Source organism: Lacerta agilis, chromosome 2 (assembly GCF_009819535.1).
Source record: "Lacerta agilis isolate rLacAgi1 chromosome 2, rLacAgi1.pri, whole genome shotgun sequence".
In the NCBI taxonomy this organism is placed as follows: domain Eukaryota; kingdom Metazoa; phylum Chordata; class Lepidosauria; order Squamata; family Lacertidae; genus Lacerta; species Lacerta agilis.
The window spans coordinates 114,337,380-114,361,152 of NC_046313.1; the positions used below are offsets into that span (position 1 = coordinate 114,337,380).

Here is a 23,773-nt window from a genome sequence, read left to right on the forward strand (position 1 = left end):
CATGGAACCTTCAATGTGGGGTTCTGGAAGGCCCAATCCTATCCCCAGTGTTGTTTAATATCTACATGAAATCTCTGGGAGGAGTTATCCAGAGATTTGGAGTACGTTGTCAGCAGTATGCTGATGACACTCTGCTCTGTTTCGCCTTTCCGTCTGCAGGTGAGGCAGTGGAAGTGCTGGATCAGTGTCTTGCCTTAGTAATGAACTGGATGAGAGCCAACAAATTGAAGCTCAATCCAGATAAGAGTGAGGCTCAGTTAGTGGGTGGTTCCCTAGAGCAGATGGCTGGAAGGTTGCCTGCTCTTGATGGAGTTGCACTTCCTCTGAAGGAGCACTTTGTAGCTTGGGGGTAATCCTGGATCCTTTGCTGTTGCTGGAGGCTCAGAAGGCCTGGACTGCCTTCCATCAGCTTTGGCTGGTGGCTCAGCTACACCCCTATCTGGACAGGGATAGGCTATCTACCGTTGTCTATGGGAACTTCAAGGTTAGATATAGATATGCGTTATACGTAGGGCTGCCTCTGAAGACAGTTTGGAAACTTCAGCTAGTGCAGAATTCAGTGGCCAGGTTGCTCACTTTGAGCAAGGCGGTTTGAGCATATTACACCCATCCTGGTCTGACTGCAATGGCTACCAATTAGTTTCTGGGCCCAATTCAAAGTGCTGGTTTTGACGTAATGAAGCCTTAAATGGCTCAGGACCACAATACTTTCTATATGAATTTCCCCAGACCCTGAGATCCCTTCTGAGGCCCTCCTTCGTGGGCCTCCTCCTCAAGTGATCCGGAGGGTAGCAACATGAGAACAGGGCCTTCTCTGCATTGGCTCCCCATCTGTGGAATGCTCTCCCCAGGGAAGTTCGCCTGGCGCCTATCTTGTACACCTTTTTGCTGTTTAGTTGTCTTAGTTGTGTCCAACTGTCCGTGACTGCATGAACCAGAGCATGCCTTGGAAACTCTCACTTTCTCTCAAGCTTTTCCTTTTTTATGTCCACGGAGCTTTCATGGCAAATACTGGAGTGGGTTGCCAGTTCCTTCTCCAGGTGGATCACATTAGTCTAAACTCTTGGCTGAAATGTCCATCTTGCGTGGCCCTGCACGGCATAGGTCATAGCTTCTCTAGTTATTCAAGCCCTTACTTTTTTGTCACGACAAGGCAGTGATCCATGTAGCAGTATACACCTTTAGGTGCCATGCAAAGGTGTTCCTTTTTTAACCAGGTTTTTGCTTGATATGTTTGACATCCTATAGCCTTTTTCAAATGTGGCTCTTTTTGTGGGGGTGTTGTTGGGATGTTGTTTTATTCTGATTATATATGGTGTGATCTTTTCTGAGAACCATGCTGAGACCTCCAGGTACAGGGCAGTATATAAACACAATAAATAATAATACTAATATTAATAATTCATTATTTGTACCCCTCGGATCTGAGTGGGTTACCCCAGCCACTCTAGCTGCCTTCTAACAAATATAAAGCATAATAAAACATAAAACTTTAAAAACTTCCCTATACATGGCTGCCTTCAGATGTCTTCTAAAAGTCCGATAGTTGTTTATTTCCTTGACATCTGATGGGATAGCGTTCCACAGGGTGGGCACCACTACCAAGAAGGCCCTCTGCCTCGTTCCCTGTAACTTCCCTTGTGCAGTGAGGGAACCACCAGAAGGCCCTGGGACCTGGATCTCCAGTGTCCAGACTGAATGATTTGGGTGAAGACGCTCCTTTCGCATTTCATCAGTTCCTTATTATTCCATCAGGAGATGTTGAAGGGATGCTGGCAGAAGGGGAACAATCAGAAGTGTCACCAAAAGGATCCAAAGAGGAGGAGGAGCAAAGGAAGCTGAGGGTTCAAGATGGAGGCAGCAGACGAGAGGGGAGACGAAAGCAGAAGCGGAAGGTGATTCTGGTACGTCTCAGGGTGGTGAAAATCAAATTCGCAGAGAGCAGAAAAAGCATGAACGTACAGTGTGTGGAAAGAGATTTGGTCATCGCTCAACTCTTACTATACATCAAAGAGTACACACGGAGAGAAAACCGTATACATGTTCCGAGTGTGGAAAGAGCTTCAATCACAGTAGCTCCCTTACCTCGCATCAACGAACTCATGGCATGGGAGAAACCGTATAAATGTTCCAAGTGTGGAAAGAGGTTCATTCATATCCAGAGCCTTACGTCACATCACCGAACTCATACATGGAAGAAACCGTATACATGTTTGGAATGTGGAAAGAGCTTCTGGCACTGTAGCCACCTCAAGTCACATCAACGAACTCATACAGGGGAGAAACCGCATATGTGTTTGGAGTGTGGAAAGAGCTTCAGTCAAAGTTGGACCCTTACCTTGCATCAAAGAACTCATACAGGGGAGAAACCTTATAAATGTTTTGAATGTCAAAAGAGCTTCAGTGGCAGTAGTTCCCTTATCTTGCATCTACGAACTCATACAGGAGAGAAACCTTATAAGTGTTCAGAGTGTGGAAGGGGGCTTCAGTCACAGTGGTACCCTTACTAAGCACCGAAGAACTCCTACAGGGGAGAAACTGTATACATGTTCAGAGTGTGGAAAGAGCTTCAGTCAGAGTGGCAAACTTACCTTGCATAAAAGAACTCATACAGGGGAGAAACCGTATACATGTTCGGAGTGTGGAATGAGCTTCACTCAAAGTGGGGGCCTTAAGTCACATCAACGAATTCATACAGGGGAGAAACCACATACGTGTTTGGAGTGTGGAAAGAGCTTCACTCGCAGCAATGCGCTTACTAGACATCAACAGACTCATCAAGGCAGCAAACCTTATAAATGCTGGGAAATGTGACAAGAGCTTCAGTCGCAGCGACTCCCTTTACTTGCATCAAAGAATAATATAGGGGAGAAACGATATACATGTTTGGAGTGTGGAAAGAGTTTCAGCCAGAGTTGCACCCTTACCTTGCATCAAAGATTGCACACAGGAGAGAACCTTATAAATGTTTGGAGTGTGGCAAGAGCTTCTGTCGTGGTAGCCTTCTCACGTTGCATCAAAGAACACATACAGGAGAGAAACCGTATACATGTTCGGAGTGTGGAAGGAGCTTCAGGGGCCGTAGCAACCTTACGTTGCATCAAAGAACTCATACAGGAGAGAAACCGTATACATGTTCAGGAGTGTGGAAAAAGCTTCAGGTGCGGTAGTCACCTTACTAGACACCAAAGAACTCATACAGGGAGGAAATCTTAGAACTGTTTGGCGTATATGTCATGGCAACCTTGCCTTTGTTGTGCTGTAAGTAATAGCCGGTTCGGTTTTATGGCTTCAAAAGCATTTATTTCATCCTTGCTAATTACAGAGTCGTAAATCACGTCTGCTCCTTTCGGCTGCAAACGTCCTAACTGCTGTCTTCCGTTTCGCGCCCTTTCCAGCATAGGAATTTCCGGGTGGCTCGGAAATGACGTGTAAATTTCTTTTTCCCTCTTTTGCTCCCCTCCCCCTGTTTATTACTGACGTCAGTATTCCCCCTTCTTCTGGTGATGTCTGCAAGAAAGGGCTGTCACTATCGGACGTATCTGTTGATATTAATGGAGCCTGTTCTCTATACCAGCCTCCTCCACCTGCCTGTCTGCTTTCCAGCTTTCACTCCCTGTTCCTCCTCCCACGCTCCTTTCCCGATCCAGGTTGTCTCCGTGACGTATGGAAAGAACTTCAGTGATGGGGACCCTTCCTAAACAGTAAAGAACTCGTCCAGGGAGCCAGTGTGGTGTGGTGGTAAGAACCGTAGACTTGTAATCTGGTGAACCAGGTTCATGTCTCCGCTCCTCCACATTCAGCTGCTGGGTGACTTTGGTCTAGTCACACTTCTTTGACGTCTCTCAGCCCACTCACCTCACAGAGTGTTTGTTGTGGGGTAGGAAGGGAAAGAAAGAATGTTAGCCGCCTTGAGACTCCTTCGGGTAGTGATAAAGCGGGATATCAGATCCAACCTCTTCTTCTTCTTACACTCTTGGGAGTGTGGAAAGAGCTTCAGTTGCAGAAACTCCCTATGTTACATCTAAGAACTCATACAGGGCAGAAACCATATACATGTTGGAGTGTGGAAAGAGTTTTCAGTCACAGTAGACACCAAATAACTTATAGAGGAGAAATCTTAGAAATGTTTGGCTTATGGAAATAACTTTAATGATGGGTTCCCTTCCTAAACAGTAAGAACTCGTATAAGGGGAACATCTTAGAAAGGGTTGGAGTGTGGGAAGATCTTTAATCATATCAAACACTCCTACAGAGAGTAAGCCAATGATTGTGTTCAGACTAGAGGACCCTCGGGGTCCCTTCCAACTCAAGGATTCTATGAAAGCTGCCCATAGAACACATCCCCCCTTGCCTAGCCCATTCACAAGGTGGGAACATAAATAATGCAGGAAAGTTGAAATGAAATCTTCAACCCCTCCCTCACCTTCTTGGTTCCATAAAATCGTCCCAATGTCTTTCTTGTTGTTGTGTTGTTGTTGTAATTTATAAACCATCCTATACCTGGGGGTCTCAGAATAAAATCAAGATATAAAACAACAAATACATAATAAAAATGAAAACAACTCCCACAAGTGTGTGTGTGTGTGTGTGTGTGTGTGTGTGTGTGTATGGGGTTGGACTAGATGACCATTGGGACCATTCAAGCTTTAAAATTCTTAGATTCGATACCCTGCCTTTTCCTCCAAGGAACTGGAGGTAGCATATTAATACATGGTTCTTCCTCTCCTTTAATTCCTTACAACAACCCTGTGAGGTAGGCTAGGCTTGGAGTCATTGATTGGCTGATCCCTGGTCTCCCAAAGCCATAGTCCCAGCACTCTAACCACTACACCACACTGCCTTTCACCACTGCCTAAGAAGTTCCAACATTGTGAAAGTAGAGATCAGAGTTCCCAGAAGGAGAGATTGCTTTCCACCCCAGCTGCCTGGTCTTCAACGGTTAAAGATGAAGTGTAGAATTTCTAGAGAGGCAGGAAAGGAGCATCTTGGTCCTCCAGGGCAAGCGTCCCTCCTGCCTTGTGCACGTCCTTTTGCAGAAGAGAGGCTGCAGAAGTTGGATGTATGGAAGGAAGCTGGCAGGGAGGTTGGGGCCGGATCCTGCTCCAACCCAGAGCAGCTTAGAGCAGGACCAGATGTTCCCCCACCTCTGGCTCAGCCCCCTTGAGGTCCACACTCCCGTGGCCAGCCTTTGCCTTAAAGCAGAACCTGGAAAGAACAGAAGGAGAGTCTGCGGAGACAATCCTTCAACCATATTGGAGGCTGCTGTTCAAATCTCCAAACTGCCCCACTTGGGAGATCTTGGAAAGAGCTATGAAGACCCTCCTGGATGGGGATGCCCCCAGCTCAGATACCCAGCGCCAGAGATTCAGGCATTCCCTCTCCCAGGAGGCCAAGGGACCCCAGAGGTTTGCAGCCCGTGGTTGGGGCCAGAGTGACACACTGAGGCGCAGATCCTAGACTTGGTGGTCCTGGAACAGGCGGGGCTAAGAAATCGTCCCTGCCTGCGGACAGCACTGAACTAGATGGGCCAACGGTCTGCTTCTGGGTGAGACAGCTTCCTTGGTTCCTAGTTAAACAGCTCTTCATTCCGAAGTAAGAGGCCTAGAAACTTGCTTTGCTTTCACCTGTGCTCTACATATTATTCAAGCACAATTTCAGCACCCCTTCACATTTTCCTGTTTATTTCCTGTCTATGTATTATTCCATACACTGTGCCACACCCTCCAGGAATGTTCACTCCCCCCCCCCTGCTGTGTTGCTTCCCCCCTCCTCCATATTTGAGCGACAGGGATCAAAGGTCCTAGAACAAAAAACATCCACCATATCGATCTCTACAGCCACAACCCTCCCAACAACTTGACCTCACCCCCAAAGGCACACTCCTCCATGGTCTCCTGAGACAGACGGATGTCACAAACAGCATGGATTCCTGCATTGCAGGGGGTTGGACTAGATGACCCCACGAACCCCTTCCAACTCTATGATTCTATTAACTATTTCTTCACCTACAGTCATAAGGGCAGCAATGCTTTGAAATAGCAGTTGCAGGAGAGGAGAGGGCTCTTCTGCTCGGATCCGACCTAGGGTTTCCCTATGGTTGGCCACTGTGAGAACAGGATGCTGCCCTAGAAGGGCATCAACATAATCCAGCAGCTCTTCTTCAAAAATAGTATCCAGATAGAGTCAAACCTCGGCTCCTGAACACATCCCTTTTGGAACATTCGGCTCCCAAATGCTGAAAACGCGAAGTACGTGTTCCAGTTTCTGAATGTTTTTGGAAGCTGAATATCCGATGCAGCGTCTGCTGAGTGCAGGAGATTCTTGCAGCCAATCGGCAAGCCACGCCTTGGTTGTCGTGCATTCTGGAACCAAATGGGATACGGAATGGATTACTGTATGTTCGGCAACCGAGGTTTGACTGTATAAAAGTTGCTACTTACTGTTTTGAACACAATGGAATGTTAGCTTAAAACACCGTTCAAGGATCCAATGGCATGTACCACTTAGAAATGTTCTTCTTTTCTAGAAACCATTTGTACAATATTTATTTTATTGTTAGGTGGGGCGTGGAATTGCATTTGCACACATGGCAAAGATTGTATGGTAAATTTAAAGCTTCTACTATTAGAAAATTCTTCTACTTGTAATGCAGTGCAATGTCAGCATTTGAAAAAAACCTCGTGGAGCTGTGGTCAAGGTCTGCTGTGTAGATGTGTGTTGTAAGTCAGTATGTATTAGCATATCTCTAAGTGATCTGGTGCGTCGTTTAGCAAAGCAGGGAAAGACCTCACAGCCTGGAATATTCAATCTCTCACTGGGCAAAAGACATATACCACTTGAATCATGTGAAAAGCTGTGGAAAGAGATTTTAAAATTCACGGCATGTAGTTGATTAAAAGAAAATTCAGTGAAGATGATGTACCGATGGGTATTTGACTCCAGCAAAGCCTTCTAAAAGGTATAAAGATACCTCTAATTTATGCTGGAAATGAAGGATAAAGAAGGAACACTTTTTTTCATATGTGGAGGACGTGTAAGAAAGTAAAGGGCTTCAGGGAAATTATATGCAATGAACTTAAAAAATATATTTAAAATTACATTACCTTTGTAAAACAACAACAACCAGAGGCTTTTTTTACTGGGTGTAATGGGACGCAGGTGGCGCTGTGGGTCAAACCACAGAGCCTAGGGCGGGGGTCTGCAACCCGCGGCTCCGGAGCCGCATGCGGCTCTTTTGCAACTTTGCCGCGGCTCCGGGCAGGGCCGGTGCGTTTAGCGCCGAAATGTAGGGGGCACTGCGCCCGCACTGCTGGCCCGCCTGCGCCCACCCACTTCTCTACCTTGCTGGCGGCTGTGCTGCTCATGCGTGCCTCGTTTCGTGTCCAGCGCAGGCGCAGCAGCAGACTGCAGCAGCTTCCCTCCTTGGTGCCTGTCCCGGCGCTTGTGTTTGGCTGCTGCTGGTGGAGCTGCTGGCTGCTGCGATTCGACGAGGCGTGACGACTCGACGAGGTAAGGAGGCAGCTGCGGGCTGGGCCAGGGGCGGCGGGCGAGGGGGAAGCCCTCTTTTAAAAAAGTGGAAGGGCCCGGCTCCAGGACATGTGGCAGTCTGGGAAGGAAAAGGAAGCCCGGCTGTTCAGCTAAGGGCGGCCCAACGGGATGAGATGGGTGCGGGAAAAAGCTCAGGGGACGACTGGTCCTGGGCTCTGTTTCGGGGGCGCGCAGGAGATTTCCCTTAAGCAGCGTGGCGAAAGGGGCCCGAGCATGGGCGTACCGACGGGGGGGCAGCGCCCCCCCTAGAAGCCCCCTGCCCCCCCTAGAAGCGGGAGTCCCATGGACTGAAAGAAGGTTTTATCCATTCTGAAGGAATGTTTTCCCGCGCCTGCAGGGGGGACGTGATCTGCCCCCCTGCTTCAGCCCCTCTCAGCTGCCTTGCCCAGCCCCTCTGCTGGCCAATAGTGATTGGGGCAGTGTTCATGCTGTTTGCTTTTGCATAAGTTTGCTAAACTTTTAGGGTTGCATTGTGCTGTTCATGGGGCGGAAGTATTCTGGGGGGGTTGGATTTCCCCTTCTAGATTTGCCCCTGCAGCGTCAGGCGTTCGGACGGTTCCTTTAATACAGTGCTTGTTGTTTGGCTGGGGGGGGGGGTGTGCGTTTCGTGATATTTGCAATTTTGCCTTCATTACCTGCTCATCATTACCTGTCTAAATTGTGCTATGAGCTTCTGGGTGTTTATATTTTTGTGGGCCGCAATGGTTTTGCGGCTCCCAGTTGTTTTTTCCTCTTCAGAAATGGGTCCAAGTGGCTCTTTTGTCTTAAAGGTTGCAGACCCCTGGCCTAGGGCTTGTTGATCATAAGGTCTGCAGTTCGAATCCCCGCAATGGGGTGAGCTCCCATTGCTCGGTCCCTGCTCCTGCCCACCTAGCAGTTCGAAAGCACATCAAAGTGCAAGTAGATAAATAGGTACCACTCTGGCGGAAAGGTAAATGGCATTTCAGTGCAATGCGCTGCTTCGCCAGAAGCAGGTTAGTCATGCTAGCCACATGACCAGGAAGCTGTACGCCGGCAACCCCAGAGTCATCCATGACTGGACCTAATGGTCAGGGATCCCTTTACCTGTACCTTTAATAGGAGAAGAATTGCCAAGGAAGCAAAAGAGACTCTTTATGTATGCAACTACAGCGGCCAGAATGCTACTAGCCCAGATGTGGAAAGAAGAAAAGGTCCCAACGAAAGAAGAATGGATAACTAACCTGACTGACTATGCCGAAATGGCTAAACTTACAGTGAAGATCAGGCACCAAGATGAGAAAAAACTCAATCAAGAATGGGAAAACTTTATAGACTATTTTAAACAACACTGTAAAAACGACAAAACATCGGCAGGTTTGATGTAAGATTTATGAACTAAGAAGTAGGAGGGGGAAAAGAAGTAGAAATTAATTGGAGAAATATAATTATATGCAAGGAGAATAAAGGGGGAGCAAATGGAAGCCGGGGGGGGGGAGCAGATGGAAAGCCACTTATTGCAAATTTGGATTGGATATGCATGTACCAAAAGGAAAAATGTTATGTTGAAAATTGGAAATAATTTTTTTTTAAAATAAAAGATAGTTTAGAAAACTTTTTGGGGCGCCCGTACAACTGATCCATCGGGGCTTTCCAGAGGCCTGGCGATCGCCTCTCCTCAGAGCTGCCCAGAGGTTCCTGCCGCTCGGCTCCGAAACGGTTAAGAGCAGCAGCGACAGAGCTAGATTCCTAGAGCGGAGGGAAAAAGGCTGTCGGGAGAATAGGAGCTTCCGCTTCCTGTCCCGCTTCCCAAGGGAGATGCTGGTCATGGCGGCGGCTGTACTTTCTCGTGGAGGCGCTGGAGGTGGGTCATATTATTATGTATTATAACGGGGGGGGCGGGAGTGTGGGTACAGCTGGAGGAAGTATGGGGAGGGATTTCAAGAAACCCTACAATTCATCAGGTGGCTTGTGCTGGTTGTTCATCACTATGCAGATGATACCCAGCTCTACCTCTCTCTAAATCAGAACCAGTGAAGGAGGTGAATGTCCTGTGTGAGTCCCTGGAGGCAATTGGAGGATGGATGGCGGCTAACAGATTGAGGTTGAATCCTGACAAGACAGAGGCACTGTTTTGGGGGGACAGGGGGCGGGCAGGTGTGGAGGACTCCCTGGTCCTGAATGGGGTAACTGTGCCCCTGAAGGACCAGGTGCGCAGCCTGGGAGTCATTTTGGACTCACAGCTGTCCATGGAGGCGCAGGTCAATTCTGTGTCCAGGGCAGCTGTCTACCAGCTCCATCTGGTACGCAGGCTGACACCCTACCTGCCCATGGACTGTCTCACCAAAGTGGTGCATCCTCTGGTTATCTTCCGGTTGGACTACTGCAATGCCTAAACGGCCTCGGTCCTGAATACCTGAAGGAGCGTCTCCACCCCCGTCATTCAGCCCGGACACTGAGCTCCAGCACCGAGGGCCTTCTGGCGATTCCCTCATTGCGAGAAGTCAGGTTACAGGGAACCAGGAAGAGGGCTTTCTTAGTAGTCGTGCCCTCCCTGTGAAACACGCTCCCACCAGATGTCAAGGGAATAAGCAGAGCTATTCCATTTTTAAAAGACATCTGAAGGCAGCCCTGTTTAGGGAGGTCTTTGATAATCAAATCATATACTGCCCAGAGTTGCTGGGGAAACTCAGCCAGATGAGCAGGTATAAATATATTATTATTATTATTATTATTATTATTATTATTATTATTATTATATTTACATTTCCCATAATTAATGCATTCTGTATATAATTCCACTAAAATGATGCAATTATAGTTCTTTCCCCCTTTCTATGGGGGTAGGACATCTTTTCCCAATGGAAGGGCAGATCTTTCTCCTCTCCTCCCAGTAGGCCAACCTGGGCAGGTGGGTGACCTTCCTTGGTCTCCCCATAGGGTTTGGGGTCAAGGCAAACCCTTAAGTATTGGAAAACCTTCTGCAGGGGCTCCCTCTGGAACTTGTAATAATTTTTATCCGGCCTGATTTTACTATAATTTATTAAATTTATATACCTCCCTATACCCACAGGCCTCAGGGCGGTTCACAGGAGAAAATTACAATATAAAAACTCAAAGTAGCCTACATAATAGAACACAAACAGAAACAACCCAATAACATCCCCCCCCCAACACACACATTTTAAATTATTTGTGTTTCAATTAAACAGCAGTTTCTGCAAGAGCAGTTCTGGGCAGAAGAGGCTTTAAACAAAAAGGAGAAACAAGCAACTTCCAAGTCCACATTCAAAGTCCAAGTGTGGCTGAGGCCTTATACAGACAGGCTAATAATGATAATACCACTAGTAATGCTACTAATAATAATACTAATATTCCTGAGCGCCCTCTCCCACTTTGTGGAGCCCGACTGGCTCCCTGGTATACTCCAAGCTGGGAGACTGGACGCAAGTGGATGAAAGGTCCAAATTATGCAACCAAACACTGGAAAGGGCTCATTATCCAACCTACCTAGTGGCAGTGAAGGCAGCAAAGAAAGCATAGTCTTCTGCCTCCATTGCATCCGCATTATGTCGTCTGGCAGAGTTTCTCCGGGTTGTAAGGGACCATTTACAGGCTGGCCCAAAGGAGGTGGTAGAACCAGCCATAGCTCGCTATGAGGGGTCGCTTTCTGCGGTCCCATAGGCAGAATCTGCAATGTCCCCGGCACCATACAATTCGGGTGGGGGTGGGAGAGACACTGGCCCTTCAAGGGTTAAAGGCAGCGATTATATTATGACAGATCCCTGGGGGGGGGGAGGCGGAAAGTGTCACTTCCTCCTCAGTTTGTTACATCCTCCTGCATTTGTAAAGCTGAGAGGAGGAAATTTTGCAGCTCGGAAGACTCTGCCTTTTGCAAGGTAGGAAAAGGGGTAGGTTTTTTTGGGGGGGGAGGGGGCTCCCTTGTCAGAGCAGCTGCTTTGCAGGAGAGAAGGGAGCAGTTTTGCAAAGGGGCCGAGGTGGGAGGGAAAATGCGTGGGGCTACACCCCCAATTCAGCCCCCAAAGAGCTGCAATGAGTGCAAAAGGCTTTAAGGGGTGCAGGGGCGCCCCAGGAGGAGAGCAATGCAAGAAGGCACGGCGGGGGGGGGAGTTTTAGGGTGGGGCAGGAAACACCACAAAGGAAAGGAGGCAGGAGGGCTCTGGCAAGAGGAGGAGGGAGGTGTTGATGTTTTGGAGAAAGAGGGGTCAATGCTGGGTAGTGATGGCAGGATCAGCTGTAAACTCATTTCAACACTACGAGGCATGGACTCTTTTCTTCTTCAATGCCTTTGGGGTTCAGGAGGAAGGCACCCAAGGAGGGCGCAGTCTCTCTGTATAGCAGACCAGCCCTAGGAAGGAACCAAGGTGTTGGGAGAGATGAAGGAGGGAAGATTTTAAGGATGGGAAGAGGAGAACCATTAGCTGTAAAATGAACTGCTGCAGCAGAGCTGGGGGCTCCAAGCCCAGTGAGCTGCCTGCAAATAGCCCTGCTCCCCCTGAGCGAGGGGTTTTCAGGAGCTGAGTCTCAGCCCTGCCTGGGGGCGGAATCTGGGGCTTTCTGCCTGCTAAGGAGATGTTCTGCCCTCCAACTACAGCCCCTTCCCCTAAAGTGGGGTTGCAGGACGAGGAGGCAGCCGTGTCACAGCTCCAGGCTGGCAAAAAAGGAACAGGGTGTTTTTAATGGTGGTGGGAAGAAGAGCCTCTTTCAGGCATGACTCCACTTTCCTTGCATGGTGGGATCCAGGAGGAAGGTGCTCCTCTTTTACCAAGGAAACTGCAAGTGGGAGCTCCACACCTTGGCTTGGATCTCATTCACCAGCAAATGGTCTTGAGCAGGAAAATGCCTGCAGGGTCTCTGAGGCTCCCTTTGCTTCTTCCTCCCTCCCAGGAACCTGCAGCTTCTGAGCTTCTCAGGAAGGATGGAAGAGGCTGATCCTGCAAACCTAGCGAGGATGGAAGGAGGAAGATGGACGGTTGACCTAGTCAGGCTGCCTCCTGCATCCCTCCCCACAACCTCTGGCTGTTCTCTCCCAGGACCCTCAGAGAGATCTGGTGAGTTCCAGGGGATGGAGAGGGGGACATGGAGGGATGTTGGCCGTGGGAAAGCACTCTGGGAAGAAAAGGGCCAGAGCTCTGGGCTGTGAGAGGTAAAAGATACCTCCTGCTGAGAGCCTGTTTTTTATATGCTTTTGAATTGGGTTTTTAGTTTTTTAGTGTTTAAACTGTTTTTAACTGTTATAAGGGCATTTTGTGGAATGTGCCTGGGAGGGAAGGAGCAGGGGGAGGCCCGGTTTCAGTGGTTCTGGGTAGGTGGAGGGATGGTGTGGGAGGAGGGGCAGGCAGGGTAAGAGACACATGGCACAGCCCCCCCCCCCCCATCCTGGGGAATTGTGGTTGTCATATCAGGCAGCCCTGATGTTGAACACCAAGTCACCCCAGAATAAAATCTCCCTCATCCATGATCTGATTATGGATGAGGAGGCTGTTCTGGCATGTATCACTGAAACCTGGGTGGGTGAACAGGGTGGAGTTGGTCTCACCCAGCTGTGCCCACTCAGTGCAGCATCAGGCCAGACTCAAGGGTGGGGGAGGGGGAGTTGCTGTGGTCTATAGAGATTCTTTATCTCCAAGTGGATGAAGGATCCGAATTATGCAACCAGATGCTGGTAAGGGCTCACTATTGAGTCTACCTAGTGGCAGAGAAGGCAGCTGCCTCCATTGCATCCTCATTATGTCTTGCAGAGCTTTTCCGAGTTGTACTGGGCCTTTTACAGGCTGGCCCAAAGGAGGTGGTAGAACCAATGGTAGCTCACTGTGACTTGTTTGCAAAGCATTTTATTGTTAAAATTGCTTTCTAGAATGCTTTGACGATTGCCAGAGAGATCTGAAAAGGTTCATATGGCAGGGTAAGAAACCCCGCATAAAATACAAATTACTGATGGACAAAAAAGAAATGGGAGGTTTCGCACTCCCCGATTTAAGAACATATTTCGAAGCCTCGTGCCTATGTTGCCTTAAGGATTGGATCTTGTTTGAGAAAACAGGTATACTTGATTTGGAGAGTTGTAAGAACAGGTATGGATGGCATGCATAACTTGGCTACAATAAGGTCAAAGGATGAGTTGGCACGTTGTCCCAAAGCCAAGGGCATGAATGAACTGGCGCGCATTTGTCTGGCCGTGGGAGTGAGGCTGGAGGAGAGGGCCCGTGAGAAGGGATCGCAGAGGGGGGAGCATTTCACTGGTAACCGCATTCCAGGAAGTTTTGGCTCCTCGTCCAGAATGCCACAGCCGGAACCGATGGAGATCGGGGAGGCCCCTCTGAGGCAGCAGCAGGCGCCTGGAGCTGGCAGAAAACCAGAAGGGAAGGCTGACGCAGTTCGTCGTCTTCCTGAAGCGGAGGAAGCGACCGATCCTCTAGTGGGGAGGGGGAGATGGAAGCAGGAAGTCGGGGCAGGGGCTGTGGCAACGTCAGAGAGCCTCAGCACCAAGCAGGAAGTGGGGGACCGGGACCTTTTCCCGTGCCCCGTTTTCGCAGGGAGGAATGACGTGGAAGGGGGAGGCGGGGGTTCAGGATCCCGCGCCTCTTACGTTGGACTAAAAACCGGAAGCAGACATTCCCGGACTCTGCAGAGGGATGAGCTGGACGTCTTTACTGTTACTCCACTGTAAATATCTGCACAATAAATAACTTAGTTTGTAGAAGTTCGGAGTCAGCCTGTTTCCTCAGGAGCAACCACTGAGAGTCCTTACATTATCTTATATCCTTGTGAGTAAAAACTATATCAGCAATTCATTAATTTTCCAGTCCATATTTTTCCAAATATACTTCCGCACATCCCCATTCTTTCTTGAATCTTTGGATAGAGCCCCCTCTTATTATTGTTGTTAATTTTGCCATTATCATAATCTCCAATCCGCCAGTTCTGGTATAGATCCTGTTTTCCAATTTCTTGCTGCCAATATCCGTGCCGCTGCCGTTCCGTAAATAATTTATATATATATATATCTCCAGGGATATCATGCGTTACTAAGCCCAGCAAAAATGCTTCTGGTTTCTTGTGTATTGTACTTGTGAATATTTTCTTCAATTCTTCATGGATTTTAATCCAACATAAATTTGAGTATTTTTTATTGATCTTTGCCAATTTCACTGGTATAAGGTACCAACGGTATCCCATCTTCATAATGTTTTCTCTTAACACGTAGCATGCTGTAAAATTTATATCTTGGCCCCATAGCTTTTCCAATCTCTCTAAGTAAACTGTCTTTCCCAAATCCTGTGACCACTTAATTGTTGTTTCCTTTATAACCTTGTCCTTCAATTCCCACTCAAGTAATAATTTATATAATCTCGATATTTTTTTTTTATTTGGTTGCAATAGATCACTTTGCAGCTTGGAGGTTCCCTGTTCAAAGCCAATCTTTTTGTCTTCCTTGAACAAATTTAATATTTGGTAATATTGTAGCCAGCTGCTACAATGTTATTTGATCTCCTCATATGACTTTAGTCTTATCCCACCCCGATCTTTAATTAATAATTGTTGGTATGTTATCCAATTCTTTCCCATATATATATATATATCTATACACACACACACACACACACACACACACCCCTAATACTTCCGCAGGCGATACTCACCAGGGTGTTTTTGGTTCTAATAACCATCGAAGATTTGCCCAGACTTTATATACTGGTTTTCTGATTATATGATTTAAGAAGTCCTTATTCACTCTCACTTTATCGTATGCCAGATAGGAGTGCCAATCGAATCTATTGTTCCACCCCTCCATATGCAAGATCTCTGTATTATTTAACAATACCCAATTTTTGATCCATCCTAGACATGCTGTGTAATAATATAGTTTCAAATCCGGTAATCCAAAGCCCCCCCCCTTTCTTTAGCGTCTGTTAATAGCTTATACCAGTGGTGGCGAACCTTTTAGAGACCGCGTGCCCAAACTGTAAACCAAAACCCGCTTATTTATTACAAAGTGCCCAAACTTGTTGAGCTTTTTTTGGGAAGCTTCTGGAGGAAGTGCAAGGAGATGAGACCGGCCGCCACTCCCGTCGCCCAAGAGGGAAACATGAGCACAGCGGCCGGGGCAAAAAAAAAACGGATTGGAAAGCCTTTTTTCGGGAGACCAAACAGGCGGACAAACAAACGCACGCCTCCGCCTCGCCAAGGGAGCGGGGAGGAGCCAGTCACCCGAGGCGCCCGGGAAGCCTCGTAAAGGAGCCGGGAGCGGAGGGAGGGCGCGGGCGGACGCCGCTCGAAGGAGATGAAGACGCAGCAGCGGCTCTCCTTTTGAAGGGGCTTCGGGCCCCGCACCTGCTGCTGCCCCTGAAGAAGCGGAGGGTCCTCGTTCCCTCAGCGGACTTGAGGCAGCGGCAGCGACTTCTCCCAGCCGTCCCAGGAAAGCGCCGCCGGCGAAGGCGTGGAGAGGCTGTTGCGCGCGCACCTCCTTCGTCGTCTTCCCCCTCACTCACTCAGCCCTTGCATAAGGCGACGACCTCTGGCTGCCACCGTCGACTCCGCCCCTTCACCCGAGGCGGCGGCGGGAGCGCGAGCTGCCCGCCCTCGCCTCCCATCCCGGAAGCACTGGAAGGGCGCGCAGAGCCCCGCGCCGCTCCAGTGCCACGCCCCTCATCCCCTGCTCGCCCACCCCCCTCCTGAGAGGCGGCAAGCGCGGGAGGGAGGCAGCGGAGAGACGGCACGTCGGGGGCGCCGGAGGGATGGCTGCACCACGGCGGCCATGTCAAGACCTGGGCCGATGGTGCGCGTGCCAGCAGTGAGGGCTCTGCGTGCCAGCTCTGGCACGCGTGCCATAGGTTCGCCACCACTGGCTTATACCTTATTCTCGGTCTTTTTCCTTGCCAAATAAATTGAGAGATGTCTTTCCTCCATTTTTCAAAGACCTGATATTTACTAATTATTGGGAGCATTTGATATAAAAACCAGTAGCTTTGGTAATTCCATCATTTTTATCGTCGATATCCTTCCCCACATTGATAGCTTTAATTTCCGCCAGGTTTCCAGTTGTTGTTTAATTCTTCTCCAGGTTTTATTAGTAATTTGGATTCCTAAATAATTTGCCTTTTTTACAATTTGAAGTCCAGTTTTTTCTTGAAGGCTTTTTTTCTTTTATTCATCCATATTTTTGACCAAAATCTTGGTTTTTCCTTTATTTAACTTAAACCCCGCCACCTTTCCATACTCTTCCATCCTTAACAGCAGATTTTCTATACTTTCCATTGCGTCCTCTACCGTAACTATCATATCATCGGCAAAGGCCCTGATTTTATATGAATTCCTTCCTAATTTTATGCCTTTTATTTCTTCCTCCTTTCTTATGACCTCATTCAACACTTCAAGGGTCAAAATAAACAAAAGAGGGGATAGAGGACATCCCTGTCTTGTTCCCTTTCGGATAGGAAAATAATCAGACATTTCCTTATTTATAATCAGATTCGCTATCTGTTTATTATATATTGCTTTAATTGCTTTTATTATAGGTGTTCCCAAATTCGATGTATCCAATATTTGCCCGAGAAATTTCCAGGAAACGTTATTGAATGCTTTTTCAGCATCAATCAAGACAATTGCTGCTACTTTCCCTGGGTTCATATCTAAATACTCTATCATATCTACAAATAGTCTTATATTGTCCAGCATTTTCCTATCCGGAAGGAAACCTGTTTCGTCTTGGTTAATATATTCTGTTAATATCGTTTTTAATCTCTCTGCCAAGATACCTGCATAAATTTTGTAATCATTATTGAGGAGAGATATAGGCCTGCAATTATTTATATTTTCTTTATCATTATCTGGTTTTGGTATTACTATGATGTAAACATGGTTCCAAGAATCCGGGATCTCCCCTTCTGCTATGATGTTGTTCATAAGTAACTTCAAGGGTATTATTAGTATTTCCTCCATTTTTTAATAATATGTTGCCGAGAGACCATCGGGGCCTGGTGCTTTTCCTTTTTTTGCTTTATGTACGGCTTCCTTAATTTCATTTGTGGATATGGGTGCATTTAGCTGTTCTAGTTTACTATCCTCTATTTTTAGCGACCACTTATCTTGTAAATAATTCAGAATTTCTTTTTAGTCTCCTTTCCCTCTTTATATAAGTTGCTGAAATGTTGTACAAAGCAATTTTTATTTCCTCCTAGTGCAGAATTCAGTGGCCAGGTTGCTCACTGGAGCAAGGTGGTTTGAGCATATTACACCCATCCTGGTCTGACTGCACTGGCTACCAGTTAGTTTCGGAGCCCAATTCAAAGTGCTGGTTTTGACCTATAAACCCTTAAATGGCTCAGAACCACAATACCTCAAGGACTGCTTCTTTCCATATGAATTTCCCCAGACCCTGAGATCCCCTCCTTCATGGGCCTCCTCAAGTGGTCCGGACTGCTGTTGATGGGGTTACACTTCCTCTGAAGGAGCAGTTTGTAGCTTGGGGGTAATCCTGGATCCTTTGCTGTTGCTGGAGGCTCAGATGGCCTGGACTGCCTTCCATCAGCTTTGGCTGGTGGCTCAGCTACACCCCTATCTGGACAGGGATAGGCTATCTACCGTTGTCTATGGGAACTTCAAGGTTAGATATAGATATGCGTTATACGTAGGGCTGCCTCTGAAGACAGTTTGGAAACTTCAGCTAGTGCAGAATTCAGTGGCCAGGTTGCTCACTGGAGCAAGACGGTTTGAGCATATTACACCCATCCTGGTCTGATTGCAATGGCTACCAATTAGTTTCTGGGCCCAATTCAAAGTGCTGGTTTTGACCTATAAAGCCTTAAATGGCTCAGGACCACAATAATTTCCATATGAATTTCCCTGGACCCTGAGATCCCCTTCTGAGGCCCTCCTTCATGGGCCGCCTCCTCAAGTGGTCCGGAGGATAGCAACATGAGAACAGGGCCTTCTCTGCATTGGCTCCCCATCTGTGGAATGCTCTCCCCAGGGAAGTTTGCCTGGCGCCTATCTTGTACACCTTTGTTGTTGTTTAGTTGTCTTAGTCGTGTCCAACTGTCCGTGACTGCATGAACCAGAGCATGCCTTGGAAACTCTCACTTTCCTCTCAAAGCTTTTCCTTTTTTATGTCCATGGAGCTTTCATGGCAAAATACTGGAGTGGGTTGCCAGTTCCTTCTCCAGGTGGATCACATTTAGTCTAAACTCTCGGCTGAAATTTCCGTCTTGGGTGGCCCTGCGCGGCATAGGTCATAGCTTCTCTTATTCAATCCCCTTCACCATGATAAGGCAGTGATCCATGAAGGGGTATACACCTTTAGGTGCCATGCAAAGGTGTTCCTTATTAACCAGGTTTTTGCTTGATATGTTTGACATCCTATAGCCTTTTTCAAATGTGGCTCTTTTTGGGGGGGTGTTGTTGGGATGTTGTTTTTATTCTGGTTATATATGGTGTGATCTTTTCTGTGAACCACACTGAGACCTCCAGGTACAGGGCAGTATATAAACTCAATAAATAATAATACCAGCATTAATACTTTCATTATTTGTACCCCACGGATCTGAGTGGGTTGCCCCAGCCACTCTAGCTGGCTTCTAACAAATATAAAAGCATAATAAAACATAAAACATAAAAATACTTCCCTATACATGGCTGCCTTCAGATGTCTTCTGAAAGTCCGATAGTTGTTTATTTCCTTGACATCTGATGGGATAGCGTTCCACAGGGTGGGCACCACTACCAAGAAGGCCCTCTGCCTCGTTCCCTGTAACTTCCCTTTGTGCAGTGAGGGAACCACCAGAAGGCCCTGGGACCTGGATCTCAGTGTCCTGACTGAATGATTGGGGTGAAGACGCTCCTTTCACATTTCATCAGTTTCCCTTTTTATTCCATCAGGAGATGTTGAAGGAATGCTGGCAGAAGGAGAGAAACTGTATACATGTTCAGAGTGTGGAAAGAGCTTCAGTCACAGTAGCTCCCTTACCTCACATGAACAAACTCATGCATGGGAGAAACCCTATACATGTTCCAGGTGTGGAAAGAGGTTCATTCATATCCAGAGCCTTACGTCACATCACCGAACTCATACATGGAAGAAACCGTATGCATGTTTGGAATGTGGAAAAAGCTTCTGGCACGGTAGCCAACTTAAGTCACACCAACGAACTCATACAGGGGAGAAACCTTATAAATGTTTTGAATGTCAGAAGAGCTTCAGTGGCAGTAGTTCCCTTATCTTGCATCTACGAACTCATACAGGAGAGAAACCTTATACATGTTCAGAGTGTGGAAAGAGCTTCAGTCACACTGGTACCCTTACTAAGCACCGAATAACTCATACAGGGGAGAAACTGTATACATGTTCAGAGTGTGGAAAGAGCTTCAGTCAGAGTGGCAAACTTACCTTGCATAAAAGAACTCATACAGGGGAGAAACCGTATACATGTTCGGAGTGTGGAATGAGCTTCACTCAAAGTTGGGGCCTTAATTCACATCAACGAATTCATACAGGGGAGAAACCACATACGTGTTTGGAGTGTGGAAAGAGCTTCACTCGCAGCAATGCGCTTACTAGACATCAACAGACTCATCAAGGCAGCAAACCTTATAAATGCTGGGAATGTGACAAGAGCTTCAGTCGCAGCGACTCCCTTTACTTGCATCAAAGAATTCATATAGGGGAGAAACGATATACATGTTTTGAGTGTGGAAAGAGTTTCAGCCAGAGTTGCACCCTTACCTTGCATCAAAGATTGCACACAGGAGAGAAACCTTATAAATGTTTGGAGTGTGGCAAGAGCTTCTGTCGTGGTAGCCTTCTCACGTTGCATCAAAGAACACATACAGGAGAGAAACCGTATACATGTTCGGAGTGTGGAAGGAGCTTCAGGAGCCGTAGCAACCTTACGTTGCATCAAAGAACTCATACAGGAGAGAAACCGTATACATGTTCGGAGTGTGGAAAAAGCTTCAGGTGCGGTAGTCACCTTACTAGACACCAAAGGACTCATACAGGGAGGAAATCTTAGAAATGTTTGGCGTATGTGTCATGGCAACCTTGCCTTTGTTGTTGCTGTAAGTAATAGCCGGCTCGGTTTTATGGCTTCAAAAGCATTTATTTCATCCTTGCTAATTACAGAGTCGTAAATCACGTCTGCTCCTTTCGCTGCAAACGTCCTAACTGCTGTCTTCCGTTTCGCGCCCTTTCCAGCATAAGAATTTCCGGGTGGCTCGGAAATGACGTGTAAATTTCTTTTCCCCTCTTTTGCTCCCCTCCCCCTGTTTATTACTGACGTCAACCCTGGCGATCAATGGGGTGACAGATGTCGCAGCCAGATCGCCCTCACATCCTTTACATGGATAGGGCAGGAGGCTTCTTTTCTTTCATCGGCCCTCGTGGTGCAAGTGTGATTGACCATATCTTGGTCTCTCCAACAATTTTGGAGAGGGCACAGGGTCTCAGCACTTTTAACAGAACTGAGAGCGACCATCTTCCTATAGCAATCTCACTAACTCCCCTTGAATCAGGGGGATTACAACATCTACATTGTGCAGTCCCTCCTCAAGCACCGGCCCCACGCAGGCGTAAATGGAATAGCGAGCTGGAGCTTAAAATTAAACAACACCTGCACTCTCCAGACTTATTGGTTCTGAGAGACCAGTGTCTTTTACCTAACTTTGATCCTTTTTCACTATATCAGTGGATCTCAGAGTCTCTTTTCCCATTACTTATAAACACCAGGCCTCCCAAACAATATAACAAATCGGGGGTTTGGTTTGACAAAGACTGCCGGAAGCTAAGATCCCTGCTCAGGAAACAACAAAACAAGGTAAAACAGGAGAGGACTCTGTCATCTATGGTAAATTTCCACAGATGGCGCTCTTACTATAAAAACACCTTAAAACTCAAGAAATCCCTTTATAGGAAGGAACAATGGGAGGCACTTGATAAGGCGATTAAATTGCGAGACGATAGAAAATTTTGGGACATAATAGCACAGGGAGTCTCATCCAAAGGAAAAATTGTAAACAACAGTATTTCATCTGATGTGTGGTTTCAACACTTTTCCCAGCTATACGCACCCTCAAATACTGCTAATTCGAGTCCGTCCCTCCCATTAAAGAATGATCATCTAGCTAGTTGGGATCCTGTTACGGAATCAGAGTGCCTACAGCTAATTAAAACATTTAAAAATGGCAAAGCTCCTGGTGAGGATATGATCCCCCCTGAGGTATTTAAATCAAATGCCCAATGGTGGGCCATCTTTTTGGCCAATTTTTTTACGGCAATAAACAACACATGTAAAATTCCAGCAAACTGGAAACTAAGTGTGGTAGCCCCTATCTACAAGAAGGGAGATATTCAAGATCCAGCAAACTACCGCCCTGTAAGCCTTCTGGACATCGCATACAAACTTTATACCCGGTACTTATTAAACAAGTTGGTAGACTGGGCGGACCACACTAACCTGTTCAACGAGGAACAGGCAGGATTTAGAAAGGGCCACAATACGATAGGTCACTGTATGGTACTACAGACCCTGGTAGCTAAATATTCAAAAGCGTATAAGAGCAGACTCTTTGTGGCCTTTGTAGACTTGACATCTGCCTTTGACTCAATCTGTAGAGATAGACTATGGAAAAAACTATATGAAACAGATATTGATGGACGACTTTTAAAAATTCTCAGAGAGCTACACACAGATACTACAGTTAAAATCAGAACTGGGCCATCGGGAACTCTTACGGACCCACTGCCATTGGGGAAAGGGGTCAAACAGGGATGCCTGCTAGCCCCATTTCTTTTTAACTTTTATATAAACGACATTGTCCAGTATATGGCAAAGTACAAGTCATCGGCTCCAGCCCTCGAAGGTAAACGTCTGAATATACTGTTATATGCCGATGACATGGCTTTAATGGCACTCACCCGAAGAGGCTTACGCAGCATGTCGGAGGGGATCGCAGCCTACTGTTCCCATAACTCACTAAAGATAAACTATGACAAAACAAAAATTGTGGTGTTCACTAGAGCTCGCCACACTTTTAGATGGTCTTTAGATGAACATGTGATTGAACAGTGCCCTTTTTTTAAATATCTGGGTGTTACATTCCAGGCTACATCTAGTTGGCAAGCCCACTTTAAGGCTGTAACCCTCCTAACACGAAGAACAATTGGTGTCCTGCTTAGCTTCTTCTATACCCGGGGAGGACAATTGGTGATCCCGGCAATAAGAGCTTTTGTTGGGAAAGCTATTCCCCAGATGTTATATGGGGTAGAGCTCTGGGGGTGGAACCAGAGGCTGTTGGAACGGCTTGAAATTTTGCAAAATTACTATCTCAAGAGGATCCTAGGCCTTCCTCAAGGAACTCCGGCAGCTTACTTGAGAGTAGAGGTAGGATTACCTTCTGTGTCTGCCAGGGCCCACTTGAGATTCTTACGTTTTTACATCAACCTTGCAAATACCTCGAACACCTTACTGGCCAAACAAGCCTTTGTTTCTCTTCAAAAGAACACCACTTGGCGTCAAAATCTATCTGATATCCTGGTTAGATACACCCTACCGGAGTTTAATACACTCAAACTGTGGAGCCCGGACAAAGTTCGGGAATGGATCCTGGAGAGAGACGCCCTGTTAGACATCACAAAAATACAGAACCCAGGGTCCTCCCACTGGTTTCCCCGACTGAAATCAGTTAAAACCTGCGCCAATTACTTGGCGAATATCACCGATCCCACACTCCGGAGAGCTTTCACCATGGCCCGTTTTCAAACTATCCCTACGGCCTATCTGTCAGGCAGATATGCAAAAATCCCAGTAGAGCACCGTTTATGTCCTTGCCACATGAGAACCAAAGAGGACCTCACGCATTACTTGTTGTACTGTCCCATTTACTCGGCCTTCAGGGATGCGATCTTACAAACTATTCCCAAGTCATTAGTCAACTCTGAGGACCAAGTAAAGTTTCTGCTGGTGGACGCTGACCCACGGATTACCCACGTGGTAGCGGTTTTCATGGCGAGGGCTATGAAAACCAGGGTGAGGTTCCTGAATGAGGCAGAGAAGGCCCTCCCATCGCTCTCCTAACCTGTTGAATCCTTTTTCCTGTATGGGGGGTGTTGGGTTTCATTTTTTGCCTCTTTGTTTTTTTTGTTTGGTCTGGATTTGTCCCCTTTGCTGCGGCAGCGCGGCACAGGCTTTTAAAATCTTAAACCTATTTTAATAATTTTATTGTTTACTTTTTAATGGTGTTGTATGGT

At 47.1% G+C, this 23,773-nt stretch overlaps 1 protein-coding gene and 1 pseudogene across 1 annotated transcript; both read left to right on the forward strand.

Annotated features, from left to right (window-relative positions):
* The first annotated feature begins 1,885 nt into the window (after window positions 1–1,885).
* Window positions 1,886–2,814, forward strand: LOC117042514 (annotated as a pseudogene).
* Window positions 2,815–12,569: 9,755 nt separating this feature from the next.
* Window positions 12,570–20,713, forward strand: LOC117042763 (zinc finger protein 135-like). Its single transcript, XM_033142403.1, has 2 exons — window positions 12,570–12,581; window positions 19,408–20,713. Exon 2 carries the CDS (start codon window positions 19,422–19,424, stop codon window positions 20,538–20,540), a length of 1,119 nt encoding a protein of 372 aa, XP_032998294.1. The 5' UTR covers window positions 12,570–12,581; window positions 19,408–19,421; the 3' UTR covers window positions 20,541–20,713.
* The last annotated feature ends 3,060 nt before the right edge of the window (window positions 20,714–23,773 follow it).

Coding starts and splice junctions, on each gene's coding strand:
- LOC117042763 (XM_033142403.1), top strand. CDS start 19,422: ATGCTGGCAGAAGGAGAGAAACTGTATACATGTTCAGAGTGTGGAAAG.